Genomic DNA, 19,064 nt, shown 5'->3' on the forward strand with positions numbered 1-19,064 from the left:
GGAAAGGCCCTGCTGTTAATTTCAGCTGCAAAAAAATGAGTCGAAATATGACAAAACAACACAAGTGAATATGTTAAAATTACTAGTTAATGGAGTGTAGCACTATGAGGCAAAAAGCCACATACTAATGTAATGTAGGTCTACACATAACATAACCAACCGCAGACATTCAATTAAGTAATTGTGTCACAGCATTTTTCTCAAGAAAACAATTAGTTAACTCATTTGTGAATAATGCCTCTCCACTCAACCTACTCGCATTTGGCAATGAATTAGTGAAAGTGTTAATTCAAAGTCGAGTACAGTAAATAGTTATCTGGTTGCAAGCAATAGAGCTTAAAATTTTTGTCCAAAACACCTGACACAGTTCTTACTTTTGGAGTAAAGTAAATAATAAAAGGGAATTTTTTCATAGAACCATTAAAATACATAATATTAAATTTTAAAGTTTATTGTGCGAAATACGAAACCAAAAATAATGTAATCATTAATTGATGAAAACCCGTACTTATATTGTTGACATTACTATAAAAAAAATGGGGGGGGGGGGGGTGGGGGGAGCTGCCGTAGTACGTACATTTCAACATATTTACTAAGACATTGAAAACTTAAAAGTCTGTAGACAAAATACTCTGCAATCTTACGTGAAGGAAGAGAAAGTCCGCGAGAGATAGTAAAATTTCTGATTTAAACGTAGGGCATAACGCAGGTCACACCGAGCAGATCGACCGGCATTTTCAGCTACATGAGTCACGCTGAAATATGAACTCGATTGAAACTTCTACGAGCCGAAGAAAAGAAACAGCAATTTTTCCTAAACTGTTACTAATTCAAAGTTATGATAAATATATAAACGGAAAATACCCTTAAATTTTTTTTATAATATTAGTCAAAAATAGTTATAAATAACTACGGGTAACTCATTCAAAAATATGAATAGGTATATTAAAGGAAAATAGTTATCGAATTTTATTTTACGACTTTGAAAATAGGTTAGGCAAACAATAAATTAATTAAAGTAACAATGAAAAAAATTGTAAAAAAATATATACTTTTAAATTTAAAACCTAATTCCCGTGAAAATACCTCATTATCGCACATCAAGTAATGAGTGTTACTCGGAAATGCACTACGTATAATACAACGAGGTAGCGAAAACGCGAAAGCTCAGGTTCAAAATCATTTCATGAATCTTTATTTTTTTACCACCTCTCCTATAACCTTGCCGTCATGTTGGAACCAGCTGTCTGGCCAAAAGTTTTCTGCATCCCCAGTAAACATTGCTTGTGCAGTATTGCCCCGGAAATCAACAGGAAAATAGTACCTTGATATAAATTTTATGAAATGGAAAAATTAAATATTTATGTTCCTCATATATAAAATTTTTAAAGCTTTTTATCTCAAAATGTGTTAAAAAGATTTTAATAACTACCCTGCGTCTGAACATTAATGTTTCTGCTTTCTCTACATTACGTGATTTATCACTTATTACAGTTTTAACGATTATTTTACATACATTCTGTATTTATATTCTCAAGATTATGTTTATCGCTACATTTAAAAAACTGTAAAAATGTTATATTAAATAAAAGACACTAATGTAACCTTCGAGAGAAGAATACCTAATGACGCTACAACGTAAGTAAATGAGATAATACAAGTTTATTTTTATTTAGTTTTAAATTTCCGTCAACAGCGAATTTATTATAGCTCTACAAACAAAACAAACTGTTTTACTAACACAAATTAAATCTTAATCATATGAAAACAGGAATAAAATAAACGTGTAATTCAGATATGGCGAGCAAACCATTAGCTGAAGTCAATTTAGCTATGTGTGGAACTAACAGCACCATCTATACACAGAGAACCAAACTGAACCCGAAAGTAACTGTTTAGCCACAAGAGTGCAGCTCTGAATGCGGGGAATGCAAGCAAAAATATTTCTCACTACAGTCCTTTCAAAATATTTACGCCTTCTCATTCAAATTCTAAGTAACGTGATTCGGCGTTATGTGTTTCTAAGTTACGTGTTTCTAGTTATGATCGTTCTAAGTTGTGTGTTTCTAACTTGTGATAGTTCTAAGTTGTGACTTTCTACGTTATGACGTTTCTAAGTTGTGTGGTTCTGCGTTGCGTGTTTCTAAGTTACGTGTTTCTAAGTTATGACAGTTCTAAGTTGTGTGTTTCTAACTTGTGATAGTTCTAAGTTGTGACTTTCTACGTTACGACATTTCTAAGTTGTGTGGTTCTGCGTTGCGTGTTTCTATGTTACGTGTTTCTAAGTTATGACAGTTCTAAGTTGTGTGTTTCTAACTTGTGATAGTTCTAAGTTGTGACTTTCTACGTTATGACGTTTCTAAGTTGTGTGGTTCTGCGTTGCATGTTTCTAAGTTACGTGTTTCTAAGTTATGACAGTTCTAAGTTGTGTGTTTCTAACTTGTGATAGTTCTAAGTTATGACTTTCTACGTTACGACGTTTCTAAGTTGTGTGGTTCTGCGTTGTGTATTTCTAAGTTACGTGTTTCTAAGTTATGATCGTTCTAAGTTGTGTGTTTCTAACTTGTGATAGTTCTAAGTTGTGACTTTCTACGTTATGACGTTTCTAAGTTGTGTGGTTCTGCGTTGCGTGTTTCTAAGTTACGTGTTTCTAAGTTATGACAGTTCTAAGTTGTGTGTTTCTAACTTGTGATAGTTCTAAGTTGTGACTTTCTACGTTACGACGTTTCTAAGTTGTGTGGTTATGCGTTGCGTGTTTCTATGTTACGTGTTTCTAAGTTATGACAGTTCTAAGTTGTGTGTTTCTAACTTGTGATAGTTCTAAGTTGTGACTTTCTACGTTATGACGTTTCTAAGTTGTGTGGTTCTGCGTTGCATGTTTCTAAGTTACGTGTTTCTAAGTTATGACAGTTCTAAGTTGTGTGTTTCTAACTTGTGATAGTTCTAAGTTATGACTTTCTACGTTACGACGTTTCTAAGTTGTGTGGTTCTGCGTTGCATGTTTCTAAGTTACGTGTTTCTAAGTTATGACAGCTCTAAGTTGTGTGTTTCTAACTTGTGATAGTTCTAAGTTATGACTTTCTATGTTACGACGTTTCTAAGTTGTATGGTTCTGTGTTGCGTGTTTCTAAGTTGTGTGTTTCTAAGTTATGATCTTTCTAAGTTGTGTGTTTCTAAGTTACGTGGATTTTTCCAAGTTTTCTAAGTTATGACAGTTCTAAGTTGTGACTTTCTAAGTTATGTGTGGTTCCCATAAACTATCTAGCCTATATGCAAAAAATTATGTTGATCCGTTGCTCCAATGATGCATGAAAGAAAGACAAACAGAAAAACACACTTTTACAATTATAATATTAGTAGGGATGGCGACTCCCCTGAATTGTTCCAACTGGCGTTCTGCCAACCGACCAGACCGCGCTATGTCCAATAGCTCATACCCACATAAACATCGAAGGCCTATCCTCAAACTGCTCAGTGCCACCTATCCTGATTTCCCTTCCACCGCCCAGGCCAGCTGAGTCGGCTGCTTCTCGCTCACGCGGCGACCCGGGCACATGGTTGTGCCACTGTGCAACCCAAAAACATGGCTCCCAGCTCTGTAAGGGCTGCTGCATAAATTCAAAACTAGCCCGATCAAAGGAATCCCAGGAATTATAACAGCAATGGCCCGTGCGCACCACCACACCCTTGTTCTGGACAGTCACCAGCCTGACGACCCGGCCCGTATCCGAACAGTGGATGCCGTTAAAAAACTAAAATATGACAGCACTGGAAAATTTACAACTATTACAATATCATACATCAAAAACAAGCTAGGCTGTACCTAAACCAGCGACACCAGACAAAATCTGGTGTGTAGAAGAACTGAAATATTTAATCACATTTCATTTCAATATTGGTGTTTTACTACGTATTTGTTTTGATTAACTGTGAGGCTGACTGTGTGATCCCAGCTATTCAAAACATGTAAACATAAAATGCTGTTTGCTGAAAATGTAAAGATCTGTAAAATATATAATTAAATTTGCAAATGCTCATTTTTAAAGCGACTAGAAAAGAATCAATAATCACAGAGCTGAACAAAGTGTCAAAAGTCTTTTAAAAACAATTGAATGAATAGACATGGATTTATAAACATTTCATAAAAAGTACTAAAAGTATTGAAAGTCATAATACCGAGTAAAGTGACACAATGGAAAAACATTGGACATTCATCCTGGTTTTAGTTTTCCACAGGTTTCCGAAATTAAGTACTTCAGGTAGGTGCAATTCAATATAGGCCATTGTTGATTTCTGTTTCATCCATTATTCCCAGTCTGAATGGAGTACACCCGTCTCTGATGACATCGTGGACAAGACGTTAAATTTTATGAAAGAATATGAAGTTACCCAGTTAGTTTTTGGAAAATAACAGTATCCTGACCTGTCCACAATCTGCCGGTGCAATCAGCTTTCCCATCGTTCAGCCTGTGGCCAGGCTTGTCGTTCTCCACGCAGGCTATCTGCTTCAGGCGGAAGTCGCTGGTGCGTCCATGCCAAGTCAAGATGTTTAAACACTGCTGAATGCTGATCAGAAATGTGTTTTTATCCCCCTTCATTGGAACTATGAACGTTACCTGACCTCCACCTGTAAGAAAGAAAGAATCGTGAATCTGGAATTTTTTCCACCAGTTGAATAATTTTCCCCAAAAACGCATAAAATGTTCGTAAATATTCTTCTAACAAAAACATTACCACATTCCCTGTCAAGCAAATGAATGCTCAAAAATAAGACAATACTGAAATACAAAATGTGTTACTATGAGACCGGTGTGGTATATTGTGCGCTGCCAGGTTGGCAACGCACGTCCGGACACACAGTTCCGGGATGGAGGCTGGTGATACACGGCCAAACCAAGACTGAGGCGCAGTTTGTACATTGTAATCCCAAGGTTACTACATTGGCGACGAGGATGGGATTGGTTTCTTTGCGTGCATTACGGCTCGTGTAATGTTCAGAAAGAATGTCGGGGTTTAAAGTTGAAAGTTTTACGCCCGGCGAGGACACGTGGGACTCGTATGTCGAAAGGCTGGAACAGCTTTTCATCGCAAACGGCGTGGGAGACAAGCCAGAGGATCAAGTTAAACGACGTGCAATCCTTATTTCGTCTGTAGGGAAACAAACGTATGAAGTGCTACGCAATCTGTGTGAGCCCAAGAAGCCATCGGAGCGCACCTACAGCGAGCTAGTCACTTTGTTGACGAGCCATTTTTCTCCACGGCCGTCTGTGATTGCCGAGCGTCACAACTTCCACAAGTGTGTCCAACAAGAACAGGACACAGTTTCAGATTTTGTGGTGAATTTAAGGAAATTAACGCGCTCTTGCAATTTTGGTACCTTCTTAGACGCCGCCTTGCGTGACCAGTTTGTGGTAGGGTTAAGGGACAGAAACATTACCCAGCGGCTTTACTTGGAAACCGATGACCTCACCTTCGAAAAGGCAGTAGGCATAGCAGTTCAGCATGAAGCGGCCGTGGGAAATGCAGCCCTTCATGTAAATGTGCCGAAAGTTGAAATTTCACACGGCTCTGCGGAACAGACCGAGGGACCAGTAAATGTACACGTGGTGAAAACACGTTCGCGGGAAGATGGCGTCAAAAACCAGGGCGGGCCTGGGTGTTTGTGCTGTGGAAATGTTACTCATTATGTGCGTGACTGCAAGTTCCGTAAGTACAAGTGTAATAATTGTAAACGTATAGGACATCTTAAACGAATGTGTCCGAACTTCATGTCGACTGATACAAAGGACCGGACCCGTCATAATTATGTTGTGCGTGAAGACCCTGATTGCCAAAGTGTACACACGTCGGACGAGGATTTTGCGTCTGTGTTCCAGTTGTGTGGGTTGGCAGCCAGGTCACGACCTTGGGTTATGGAGGTGTCGGTGGGGGACGTGGTGCTGGATATGGAAATCGACAGTGGCGCGTCCATATCCGCTATTTCTGAAAGGCTGTATAGGATGCAGTTTTCAAAATACCCCTTGTCTCCGACACGGGTTAGTCTCAAGTCTTACACGAACGGTGTAATACACCCATGCGGGACAATTACAGTACTGGTGCAAGTGAAATCGAGCAAGCCCAAGAAGCTAGATTTGTTTGTAGTTCCAAATGGAGGCCCTCCACTTCTTGGCAGGGATTGGTACGATGCTTTAGAGCTGCCAAAACCGAGTCTCAACCATATCAGGGCCACTTCAGATGAGGACAGGTCAGTGCTGAGTGTCATTACCAAACAGTACCCTACCTTGTTCGATGACGGTTTGGGTACGTTCATTGGAAGTAAGGTGTCACTGCATGTACGTGAAGGGACAGCACCAGTCTTTTTACCTGCTAGGCCCCTGGCCTTTGCACTTAAGAGTAAGGTTGATAAAGAGCTAGACAGGCTTCTGGGGCTAGGTGTACTTCATCCAGTGTCATTTAGTGAGTGGGCCACCCCAATCGTTCCCGTTGCAAAACGTGATGGTACGGTCCGTATTTGTGCTGATTTTAAGATCACAGTCAACCCTAACCTTATTGTGGAACATTATCCTTTACCGCGAGTTGATGAGTTGTTTTCCAAGCTGCAAGGGGGGATAGAGTTTTCTCAAATTGATCTTTCCCAGGCATTCCAGCAGTTGCAGGTCGATGAGAAGTCGCAGGAGCTGTGCACTATCAACACGCATAGGGGATTGTTTCGGTTTAGCAGACTCCCTTTTGGAATAGTGTCTTGCCCCGCTATTTTTCAACGCACAATGGAGCAAGTCCTACAGGGGTTAGAAGGTGTTGTGTGTTTTCAAGATGACATTTTGGTAACAGGCGCTACCAAGGAAATTCACTGGCGAAATCTTCATGGACTGTTACAACGTCTGCAGGACTCTGGTTTCAAGGTAAATAAAGCGAAATGTGCATTTTTCCGTTCATCAGTCTCTTTTCTGGGGCATAGGGTAGATAAGGAGGGGTTGCATACGAGTAATGACAAAGTCAAAGCAGTAGTAGATGCACCGCCACCTCGTAGTGTCAGCCAGTTGAGGGCATGGCTAGGTCTGGTTAATTACTATGCCCGTTTTCTGCCTAACCTAGCCACGGTGTTGGCACCTTTACATGAGCTTTTGAAAAAGGGTCATAAGTGGGTTTGGGCACAAAGCTGTGATTCTGCCTTCAAAGAGTTAAAACAGCTGATTGTCTCCTCACATGTTGTCATACACTACAACCCGGATTTGCCAGTTCGTTTGGCATGCGATGCGTCCCCATATGGTGTGGGAGCAGTCCTAAGCCACATCCTACCCAGCGGGGAAGAGAAGCCAGTTGCATTTGCTTCTCGCACCTTGTCGTCTGCAGAGAGACGGTATTCTCAGCTAGATAGAGAAGCCTTAGCAATTATATTTGGAGTTAAAAAGTTCTTTCAGTACTTGTACGGCCGAAGCTTTACCCTGATTACCGATCATCAACCATTAACACACATTCTAGGTAGCCATTGTGGTATTCCGCAGCTCGCTGCCAATAGGCTGCAGCGTTGGGCAGTGCTTCTTCAGGGTTTCGACTACACAGTTCAGTACGCCAAAGGTGACGCCAATTCGAATGCTGATGGCCTCTCTAGGTTGCCACTTCCAAATGTTGAGCCTTCTTCAACCCAATTTTCATATTTGGATGTTGGAGTGTCAGAGTTTTTGCCAGTGACGCCTCAGGAAATCAGGCGAGAATCTGAAAGGGATGGAGTGTTAGGTAAAGTCATTAGGTGTCTTAGAGATGGTTGGGCCACGCAACTGTCCGACACGCTCAAACCGTTCTATGACAAAAGAAACGAACTTGCACTAGAAGGGGGCTGCGTTTTGTGGGGGCACCGGGTCGTCATTCCCCAAGCCTTGCAGGATCGAGTGTTGCAGGAGTTGCACACCAGTCACTTTGGTATATGCAAAATGAAAGCCTTGGCACGTTCGTATGTATGGTGGCATCGGATAGACAAGGATTTGGAGAGGGTAGTTTCTTCTTGTACCCCATGCTTCCAGAACAAGTCCTTGCCAGACAAGTCAATCCTGCTGCCGTGGGCGTGGCCCGACCGACCTTGGCAAAGAATTCATGTGGATATCGCCGGTCCATTCATGGGAAAGCATTTCCTAGTCCTTGTGGATAGCCATTCAAAATGGCCAGAAATCAGTGTTCTTCCCAGTATTACGTCGGATGCAGTGATAACACAGTTGCGTTGGTGGTTCGCTGTATACGGGTTGCCAGAACAGCTAGTTTCAGATAATGGTGTCCAGTTCTCGTCGGAAGAGTTCAGTCGTTTTTGTAAACACAATGCCATAAGGCACACGTTTTCACCTCCGTATCACCCTTCCTCAAACGGTGTGGCGGAAAACATGGTCAGAACCTTTAAAAACAAACTCAAGTCATTGGTTCACTCTAATGTTCCGCTCAACACAGCCTTACCCCGCTTCTTGTTGAGCTACAGAATAACCCCCCATACAGTCACGGGGGAGTCACCTAGCAGTTTAATGTTCGGTAGGGTTGTTCGTAACCGTTTGTCGTTGCTAGCCCCGTCTGTAGCTAACACTGTTGCAACTCACCAAATGGGTTCGGTGGTCTCACGTTCCACCCTCAGGAACAGAGCTTTTGATGTGAATGACAGTGTTGGATTTACTGTTTATGCACGTGGGAAACAGAGTTGGGAGAAGGGGGTGGTCGTTGGCAAGTTGGGTCCACTCACGTACAGTGTGCAAGGGGCCAGCGGAGTCACCCATCGCCGCCACCTAGATCAGCTTCGCCCCCTTCCGCCGTTGTCGCAGATGGAGGCAAACACGGTCAGCAGCAACAACATACGGGTCAGTGGTAGAGAAGCACAGCTGCCACCCTGCCACCAAACGTCCTCAACTTCGGAGCCTACAGGCGGCAGGGCAGCACTGACAGAAAAGGAGCCACAGGAAAACGTGATGGAAAGTGCAGCTGGCAGTGTCCAAAATGAAGAAAGGAGTAGGTGTAGTGATGCGGAAAGCGGGTTTAAGGGGTTTGTGCTAGGGGAAGACAGTGTATTCGTGAGTGGTGATGCCAGTAGTCAACAACGATACCCCAAAAGGAACAGGGTCCCCAAAAAAATGATGAACCTGTGATGTGTGTGAACATACATTTCTAGTAGTACTCTTTGTCCATGTGTCGTTGTTTGTTTGTTCGCTACTATGGGTAGGAGAGGAGTGTGGTATATTGTGCGCTGCCAGGTTGGCAACGCACGTCCGGACACACAGTTCCGGGATGGAGGCTGGTGATACACGGCCAAACAAAGACTGAGGCGCAGTTTGTACATTGTAATCCCAAGGTTACTACAACCGGCAAATTAGCACTTGAATGTTCGGTTCTTTTAAAAGTGTAATGAAATATTTTCTAACTTAATAAAAAAATGTTACAGACAGTTACATGAAAAGATTTATCATTAAAAAAAAAACTTCAATTCAAATTAAAGGTTTTTCAGCTAACTAAGCCATTTTCCTTATAAATTTATTCTCAGTGAATTAGTATCACAACAAGGTGAAGAACATTTGTAAAGAGAAATAACATTTTAATTATGGACTTCAAGAAGGTATAATTTCAATTTAAAAAAAACTTATAATTTTAGGTACATACATATAAAATTATCACTTCCTTATTTCACATACCTACCAAGTATGTGCTAATACATATTAGGTACCTAAGTATATACAAGTACGTACTTGCAAGCGAACACTAAAACATGTACAAACACACAAATATATTTTCTAATGTTACTGCACAGTCATGTAGTTAAGGACACCACATATTTTGTTTTATGTTTTAAGTTATTGATCTGCTTCCCGTAGCCAATATTTAAATAACACTGTACAAAACAATTCAATCTTTCATTAATGTTTGACTTTGGTTTGATTGTAGTAGTTTCTAGAAATTTTCAAATAAAAGAATTCTAAAATGAAAAGAATGATCTAAACTATTATGTATGTTATATTTTTTTATTTCATTAATGCTAAGAATTTTTTTTTTTAATAAATTTATTTTAAGAACTTACATGAGTATAGTTGGTAACAGCACACATTTTGTGAATAATTTAAAATATAAAATTTTCTCTTACAATTTTTTTTTTAATGCTTTAGTATCCTACTTCTGATGTGATGTGAACTTTGTTTAGCAAAAGATAAATTGGCAAGGGGCATGGATACACATGAACTAGCCCGACATGTATTGTTACAGATGTAACGATTTGCGTAATGCCCGCCAATTCATAGACGGGCAAATCATGATTTCATATTGCACAATCCGGGCAATTCGTGAACTAGCAAAATGAGAGTAGCTAGAGCCTTGTCCAGCTCATTTACCATTTACAAAAGTTTGAATATAGCTAACTTTGTAAATGAGTCAAATGCATTACTTGCTATGCAGCAAAATTTCTATCGTATATTTGCTACTCAAAATTTAATATATTAAAAAATGAAATAAAACAGTACATTTACAGAAGTACTTGTCTACCCTACCTTAATCAAACATTACCCAAATCAGACTTATTGCAATTATAAACAGAGGCTGGTGAAGTGTGAGTTGATATTGCTGTCAAAACCCAAATTACCTAATATTATCACACATATATTTGTTTTTGTTTCGGTTTTGGCCACTCCCATCGACTGTTGGCATAACATAGACCCACACAGAAAGCTGAAAAGAAACTTTAACTAGAGCTTGATTAGAGGTGAATATTCATAAACATAGGTTTTAATTTTATATGGCTTTACATCGGCCTCTTTTCTTAAGTGGTTCCACCAGTGTAAACGTGATTCTGTTAAAATGGTAAATGAAAAAAAAAAAAAAATTAGTGTGTGCATGGAATCCATGCCTGACAGAAGTGAAACTTCTTGCTTATTAGATATAGATAGAGATAATTTATTTACATTTTCTATTACACTATTCACATTAAAATGAATGATACTTATAACGTTAATAACACAAATCAATAGGTCTTTTCCAAACAAATAAATAAATTAATTGTACCCTACATTAAGTAAAATAAATATGGTAGCATCAATTGTTAGCCGTTATAAAAACTGAGTAGTAGACAAACACAAGAAGTGTTACAAGAATTCCACAGCAACACTGCTGCTACCTCTTCCCTGCTGACTCCCCTTCTGGCCGTTACACATGCCGTTAGCATATAGCATGCTCCGCTACGTACCAATCCCCCCCTCCCCATGACGTCTTCCTATTCGACCGCTAGTGCATGCATTGGAGTGGCATCGCTGCTGACGGTTCTCCCGTACCTAACTATTCCCCTCATGTGATCGGAATTTTCGTCACACTCAGATATTGTAGCCCCCTCAGCAAAAAAAAATAAATTCACTTAAAAAATAATACAATTGGGTGTTTTTAAAACACCAAAATTTCATCCTGTTAGTGCCTACCATCCAGGTTACGATAAGACATGAAACTTGACGGCCGTTACCTATGTTAATGGAGGCGGTGGTGTTGGTTGCAGGGTCGTATCTGAGAACCTTCTCGCCCACGGTGTCCACCATGTAGAGCACTTTCTCGCTGGAGCTCCAGTGAGGTCCCTCCCCGCACTTCAACGCAGGGGTGACAACTTCCGTTTTCACATCTCGAGCAACGGAACCGGCTTTCACTTGAAAATGGAAATGAAGAGATTAATTAATCTTCCCACAGAATGCATGTGCCCTAGCAATTATATTACAACACAAGATACCACTTATAACTTGATGGTAATGTTAAAACTTTTAGGTAACTAAAAAGAACCACTTATGTAAGATATTTTATGTACATTATTTGTAATTAATGTTAATTATTATATATTCCTTTCGTATTTGAACTTTCTAGAGTGTTTTAAGTTTAACCTTTTCCTACCTTGCATGCCTCTGTCTTACACATGTTCAGATATTATATATATATATATATATATATATATATATATATATTAATATATAAATATTGTTACAGTTTGTATGTTTGGATGTTTTTGTAACTTTAATACTGAATGGATTTTGATGACTTTTGTGGAGTACATAGATGTAGCCCATAAATTTGTTTAATACATAGGGTACATTTCATCCCACTTAAAAATAACTCTTTCTTAGGAAATAGCAATAAAATCCAAATAACTTACGGCAACACAGACAACAATAATGAGGGTTATGGGGAGTGGTTTGGGGGGGGGGGGGGGGGGGGGAGGTGGGTCAGAGGGTCAAAAAGACCTAATTTCGAGCTATGGGTAATAACCATGCTTTTTATGTATCCATGAGGTTGGGGCATGGTGGGAATTTACCCCGGGTTCCACTGTGTCCCTAGGGCGGAAGGGGGGTTAAAGACCCAAAATTTTTAAAATTTTAAAAATCAGTGCTTTTTCAATTTTGATTGTTTCCGATCCAAAAGACTGGGTTATGGTGGGAATTTAGCTCAAGCTCTATTTTCATCCATACCACATACCAAAATATTTGTAAATATATAAATATGTGTAAGTCAACATAAAACTGAATAATAATTAAAAAAAAAAAATGCAAATTTCTATGAAACAAAATGTAAAAAATCATAATAATAGTCATACTTTTAAGGTGCAAAGACAAGTAACTGCTGTGATTAATTCTACCACCTTAACTATACATATAGCAGACACTATATTTAAAGACATTGTTATTTTCAATAAAGAGCAGTTGTTTTTTAAAAAGTTAGTTTCATAAGTATTCATATAAGCTTGAATGCACTACATGTTCATCTACTTGCTATACTGTCTATATTTATCATTCTTTGAATTAAAACGTAGGGTTTGTAAATGCAACAATGAAAAAAACCATAACAAGAAAAAATGTGTATATTGTATTAAGACTAAATGTTTTACATTCAGAACACTGCCCTGTGTTGTGTTACTAACTAAACACTTTTAATACACTATACTAATTTATTGTTTTTACCTGTAATGTAAGCAGTACACAGACACAAACTAAATAAGCTGCAGCAATGAATAAACATATAAGAAACTGAAGAATGCATGCTGATACCTTTCCAAGAGTTTAAAGGTAAGTGTCTGTGGTGCCTTCTTCCCGGTATTATATAGTTCTGCAGATTTTACACAGCGGTTAGTAATTATCAGCAAATTTTCGTCATAAAAACTTTATCTTCCAAGACAGTGAACTTGAGCATGGCGTGAACGAGCTGCAAATACCCCATTCCCCCCTCAAGGACATAGCCAAGAGCTGGCGACCACAATGGTTATTTGAAGCAGTATCATTACCATGTTCAGTCGGCGTAACGACAGACTATTGTGGGACTTGGTATTCCCGGATGCAGGTTTGAGTCTTTAAACAGCAAGTGCGTGCATGCACCATGCATAGAAAAAGACATCCAATGACTCATGTGTAATTTGTATGTTGGGAAAACAATGTAACAATTAAATTTCTCACAGTATTTTAAATAATTAATATATAGGCTACTTAATGTGTATTTAATTGTTATTCCTGCTATAACTAAAAGTGCTCAAATTCCTTTTTCTCCTTGGCTTCCTGCAGCAATAGCAGCTCCTACTCCTGTATCTTCATTAGTTCATTCCTCAACTTTAGTTACTGCTGGTGTTTCTTTATTGATTCGTTTTAATCGACGGTCGTAGCCAGTATTTTGTGAATGCGGGGGTCCGGTTTAAACAGTATATCATTATTTATAAGATTTTTTTATAACTGAATTGATTGTCACACTAAAATCACCGGGAATAGAAGGCTTTTGGAAAGCCAATGTTTATTCACAAAAATTTAAGAAATAATTTGGCTTGAGAAAAAAAAACTGAAAATTTCAGATTTTCTTTCTGATTTGTTTCAATAATTTGTTCTGAAATCAATAATCTGAAGAATTTGTTAAAACAAATTATAAATGCACATAAATTAATATTATTAAACATATTAAACACCCATGTATGAAAGAAATGCTTACAAAAACACATGTGCAAACCAGAATTAAATTTAGCCTACTACTTGGAAAAACCATGCTTGCCCATTTTGCGTGTGTGAGGCACCTCGGGTTGTAATGGGGAGAATACGCATTATTGTAGTACATTAAAGATTAAAATAATCCTTCCAAAATATGTCAGTAACCTTACGTAGCTAGGTTGGTACAATTGTGTTATTCTGTCTTTGTTTTTTTCTTCCTTTAAATTTTGGAAGGGAGTCAGCCAATGTTCTGACCACCAGGCCAAATGAAAAGACACAGTGGGTGTTGATGTAAGAAATGTTTTAATTAAAGTTTAGTTTTTTTTCTCACAGGCAAGCTATGTCATTTAGAGATAAGATTTTATAGTTTTGTTTTCAGACCAATTTTGTTTTTAAAAAAGGTAGATTTCAGTGTTATTGTTTTTATTTTTTATGAAAATTACTTATTAAAAATGACACCATATTACTGAACAATTATAAAAACTTATGTTCCATGATTAGTGTGTATTGTAAAAATGAGTTACTTCTTATTACAGTTCCAAGATAAAAAAAAAAAAAAAAAGCCATCATTTACAATATTTTTTTACATAAATTGTGGTACAAACTTCAAGCTAAATAAATTACTTTCATTGAATTTAATATTTAAAAGATTACATATTTGTCATTACAATTAAGTTTTGATTGCAAATGCTTGTTAGTTTAATTATTATAATTGCATTTTGGTGCTTTGTGGTGTATTAAATTAAATTCAGCATTATAAGGTATGCTGACATGCTTCTCATTATTTTGGTTTTATGGTTTTATCACATATAATCTTGTCCCTATGTATAAAAAAGTGGAAGAAAAAAAAATTCAAAGCAGTCATGAGGACCTCCAACAGAAGTGAAAACGTTTTCACAATTTTTACGAAAAAATATTATCACACAACAATTTTATTTTATCATGTTAGTAAAATAACTCCTAAATTACTATTGCTATATTGGCATTGCTACAAAGACTCCATTTTCTTAGTTATTCAAACTATATTTCTATATGAGAATATTAATATATTTTATACTCACTTTTTACTGCACAGTAATCGTATTCTTAAGATTTAAAAGCACAATATGTTATACTAATAGGAACAGATATAGTGTTATCGTTTACATGTCACGTGACCATGTCGATGATGACTTGCATGAATTTACTCCCTATCCAAACCTTCCCATAGAAGTTTTCACTTAAAAAAAAAAAAAGAACCATATTGCCGTAACAAAAGATAAGCTTTCCTGGATTTAAGACGGGACAAACAGGAGCTCAGGAGGAATGGTAAGAGCGCATAGTAGAGAAGAGTAGAGACAAACAGCAGAAGAGTAGAGACAAACAGCAGACAGCGTGCTCGAGCTCAGTCAAGTGCAAACCAACGCAGCAGGAAAACGTGTGCCATAAAGTGGTCACAAATGGGAGTGCATGCTGTCTTGCGCAATGAATGGGCGCGTGGGACCAGGGTTTAGACAAAGAAGTGGAACAGGCTGTGAAGACCTTCCTGAAACTTCTGGAAATTTTTATCCGTGTCATTGGCAACATGTGGGGAATAGACAAATAATTACATTTTCTTACGACATTTCATTTTATACTTGTAATAAAGCTTCTCTCTGGGAAATAAAAAAGAATGAAACTTATTTTTGGAACCACCCATATGTACATATTATTACGAAGTAAAAGCTTGTACTTAAAAGATATTACATAGTCATGTTTTGCGATATTCATTACTGTGTACAATTTTTTGGAATCTAGAAGCATACAAAATTGCACCATTATAAGCTACATTAGACAAAATTATGTTCTGCAATACACAATGCCAGAAGTGAAAGCACTGGCAGGATCTACATGCACACTAAAACAAAATAAAATTTCAAACTTAATCCTAAAAGTGATGCATAAAGCCATGTTATATGGGATGAAAACATGGAACCAAGCAATATGAAATCAGCATCAAAAATCTACAGCAATGAATGTCTTTAAACCTCATTGTGGTTCTCTTTATAATAAAACTATATTTAAATTGCCAAAGAATTATTTTAAACTTCTTTTCGTAAGGTTTTAATATTTATCTCCTAAAATTTAAAGTGTGTTCAAATGCTCAATCCTTTCTGAGTAAGTTATTCTGAATCACAGTCTGCAGAATAATTAAGCAGATATGAAAAGTACCTACATAAGAAGAAGGCTAAATCAACTGATGTACATAATTCTTTACTTACAACAAGCATTCATATTTATTAAAATGTAATATATATGTGTGTATATATACATACATACACATATACACAAACACAAATCAAATTATTACTTGGAAATTTGTTTATGTACAAGCCAGCCATTTTGAGAGATGGTTTGGTTACCTTAGCTGAATTTAATATCTGTGATCAAATGATTGTAAGAATAAACTGAAAAAAAAAAACAATAATTTGATTCTTGCTGTAATTTTAGTCATAAAAACTTGCTTCAGTTCCAACTAAATACATGTTTAACAAAATAAAATAAAAAATCAATCTCGACCAGTTACCACACTGTAGTCTCCCACAGTGGAATAATCATTATGACAATATCCATTTAGATCTGTGACCATCAAACAAAACATCTTGGAGACATGTATTGAGGTCTTTATTGAACTGAAGCTGGTCAAAGTATGAGCGGTTCTTATATTGTGCATTCAAATTTGATCTGCAATTGTAAAATCCTTCATTAGAATATTAATACAATTTTGCAATGAAACATGAAATTTTTTCATTGTTATCCTGCAGTGTTACTGAAACAGTCAAGGATGCATATAAGAACCTACAACTATCAAATTTTTACAGACATTTATCAATATATTAGCCTCAACGGTGACAAGACAAACTCCATTTCATTTATTCATCCCTAAATTAATTTTTTTCATGAAGATTGCCTCAATAATTACGTAACGAAGTCCCTCAATCAGCTCCCATATGGGTACTTTGGTTTGTTAAATACAAATAAACTGTTATTCCAGATATTCTACAGATTGTTTGATGTTTTAAACAATAATACATAACAGAGAAAATATAATTTCTTACCTGCGAATGAATCACACAATACAAGAGTTAATATAAGGAAGATGTTTGCCATTTTAAATACAGATTTCTATTGAACTTCACCTTTATGTTGGTATGACTGCTTTGGTTTCAGAACACATTGTAATAGCGTATGTTTCCAAGAATGTTCATTCCATTGTAATGACAATATTCAAAGATGTAATAAAAAAAAGTTAATTAACAGACACTTTAAAATTTATTTCCACTCACACGACCAATGAAATTAAATACTTCCTGTCATAATTACACCACAGTGGTTTCCTAGAGCTGATTTAATGGCTCAGTTAAAGTTTCTGTAACCCGAAACTGCAATCCAAAAACTGAAGTGCTTTTGATGGAACAGTTCTCAATCTATTTTACCTTTTATATCTCAAACATTGTTAAAAATTGAAAGGAAAAAAAATACAATATCCCAAATGCAGAAAAAATTTAAAATGGTTGTCTGTTAATTCCAAGACAACTGAGGCTAAAAATAAACATTTTTCCACCATTTATTTTGAAAAGAAACAGGAGTGCTGAAGGGCCCCCCCACCACCACGCCACTCCCTTCACTCTCTCTACATACACACACACACATATATATATATTTTTATTGTTTACAGCATGCTTTTAATTTTAAAACAGAGTTGTACTTTTGTTAATTATCATTAATAAATTTTTGTCAACACTACGAGACTTAAAACAAAAGACTATTCTAAACCTAGTTAGTAAGAAAAAACTTTTTTATCACTTTACTTTCTTCTTAGTGGATAGTTACTAGCTTTATCACCAATGGCTTCCTCTAATTTTGTAGTGGTGTATTTTAATTATGGTATAATTGCATTTCTTATTTTATACATGATTTATTGCCATCATATTATATTTCATACTGTATCTACCTGAATATAATGCTATGATTTTTACCAAAATTGTAGAAACATAATCACAAACTTGTATGTTACCATTGGGAAGGCTTAGTTGAAAAACTACAGGCTCTGCCTTTTAAATGTGTGACTTATGCCATGTTAAATAGCTGTTAATCACTGCCTCCTGAACCTCCACTTTAGTTTAAAAACTACACACACTGCCTGTAAACTGCATCACTTATGCCAATTTGGTTTGGGGCTTCCTGAACCTCTGCAAACCTCTGCATTAGCGTGACAGATGAGAGATGCAGGATGAAGGAGTGGGTTATCTCTGCTTCTTTTCACTGTGGCTGCTGGCGAAGGTCACCACCTAGACCATCATGTATCACCGCATTCTTTGCTTTCTGAACAGCAGCTTTTGAACTAGTCATAACACACAATTTTTTTTCTACCTGCAGCTTGAAGAGACCATGTAAATCACTCTACTGACAAAAATGGCACAAGAAAGGGTCTAGTGTAATGGTCCCTCGGTTATGAAAAATAATCTAATAAAGGCTTGGATGCCTGCTGAATTTATATAACCATGTATAATATAGAAGTTGAGTTACAAAACCTAACTTACTAATAAGTGGATTGAAGTCTTTATAATGAACAGAATTTTCCACTAAATAAACTACAAAAAAAATGTATACAATGTATTATATATTTTGCTGGTCTCTCACCTTGATTTACCAACTATAGTTCCAACAAAAAAAAGCAAAGATGAATTAAAACTTACACCCTTGAAAAATCTTTTGAACCACACTAGTAATGAAATGAGCAGGCTCTTAAAACACCTGGGTTGTGGGAAAATCAATTCAGACTGCATACACTAATGTGAGGGACATTATTCACTCAAAATCAGATGGTGGTAATGACATAAAACTTATATATTTCTTGGTAATACTGAAGGTTATCTACTGTGTTAGTATATACCAGGGTTATGGTTGTTGACACACACACACTGCAAATTTTTTACAATACTTTCGAAGGGGGACACAATACATGTGTTTTTTTAGTAACTTTAATGTAAGTGCTCAACAACATGTAGAGTAAAATAAATATCAAAAACATATCAGTTTCATTGTTTACTTATCTACAAATTAAACCACACCTTAACCTTGGTTCCAATACTACGC

The 19,064-nt window shown here is 37.0% G+C and overlaps 1 protein-coding gene and 1 long non-coding RNA gene across 4 annotated transcripts in view; one reads left to right on the forward strand and one right to left on the reverse strand.

Moving 5' to 3' along the window:
- Window positions 1-11,845, forward strand: part of LOC134542011 (uncharacterized) — a 42,667-nt gene extending 30,822 nt beyond the window's left edge. The window contains exon 2 of the long non-coding RNA XR_010076718.1: window positions 11,498-11,845. This is a non-coding gene — a long non-coding RNA (uncharacterized LOC134542011). The remainder of the gene's footprint in view (window positions 1-11,497) is intronic.
- The window catches only part of LOC134542004 (regucalcin-like), a 63,267-nt gene extending 46,116 nt beyond the window's left edge, over window positions 1-17,151 (reverse strand). Inside the window, exons 1-3 of one of the 3 annotated variants that reach the window (XM_063385793.1) lie at window positions 17,024-17,151; window positions 11,465-11,641; window positions 4,424-4,627 (exon numbers count right to left, since the gene is read on the reverse strand). In XM_063385793.1, coding sequence (XP_063241863.1) covers window positions 4,424-4,627; window positions 11,465-11,641; window positions 17,024-17,075 — 433 coding nt within the window. In that variant the 5' untranslated portion in view covers window positions 17,076-17,151. Of the gene's footprint in view, window positions 1-4,423; window positions 4,628-11,464; window positions 11,642-12,941; window positions 13,355-17,023 lie in introns of those variants that run through there. The other 2 variants (XM_063385795.1, XM_063385792.1) reach the window with 2 other exon arrangements.
- Between the last annotated feature and the right edge of the window lie 1,913 nt (window positions 17,152-19,064).

The sequence above is a fragment of the Bacillus rossius genome (genome assembly GCF_032445375.1).
Source record: "Bacillus rossius redtenbacheri isolate Brsri chromosome 4 unlocalized genomic scaffold, Brsri_v3 Brsri_v3_scf4_2, whole genome shotgun sequence".
Taxonomy (NCBI): domain Eukaryota; kingdom Metazoa; phylum Arthropoda; class Insecta; order Phasmatodea; family Bacillidae; genus Bacillus; species Bacillus rossius.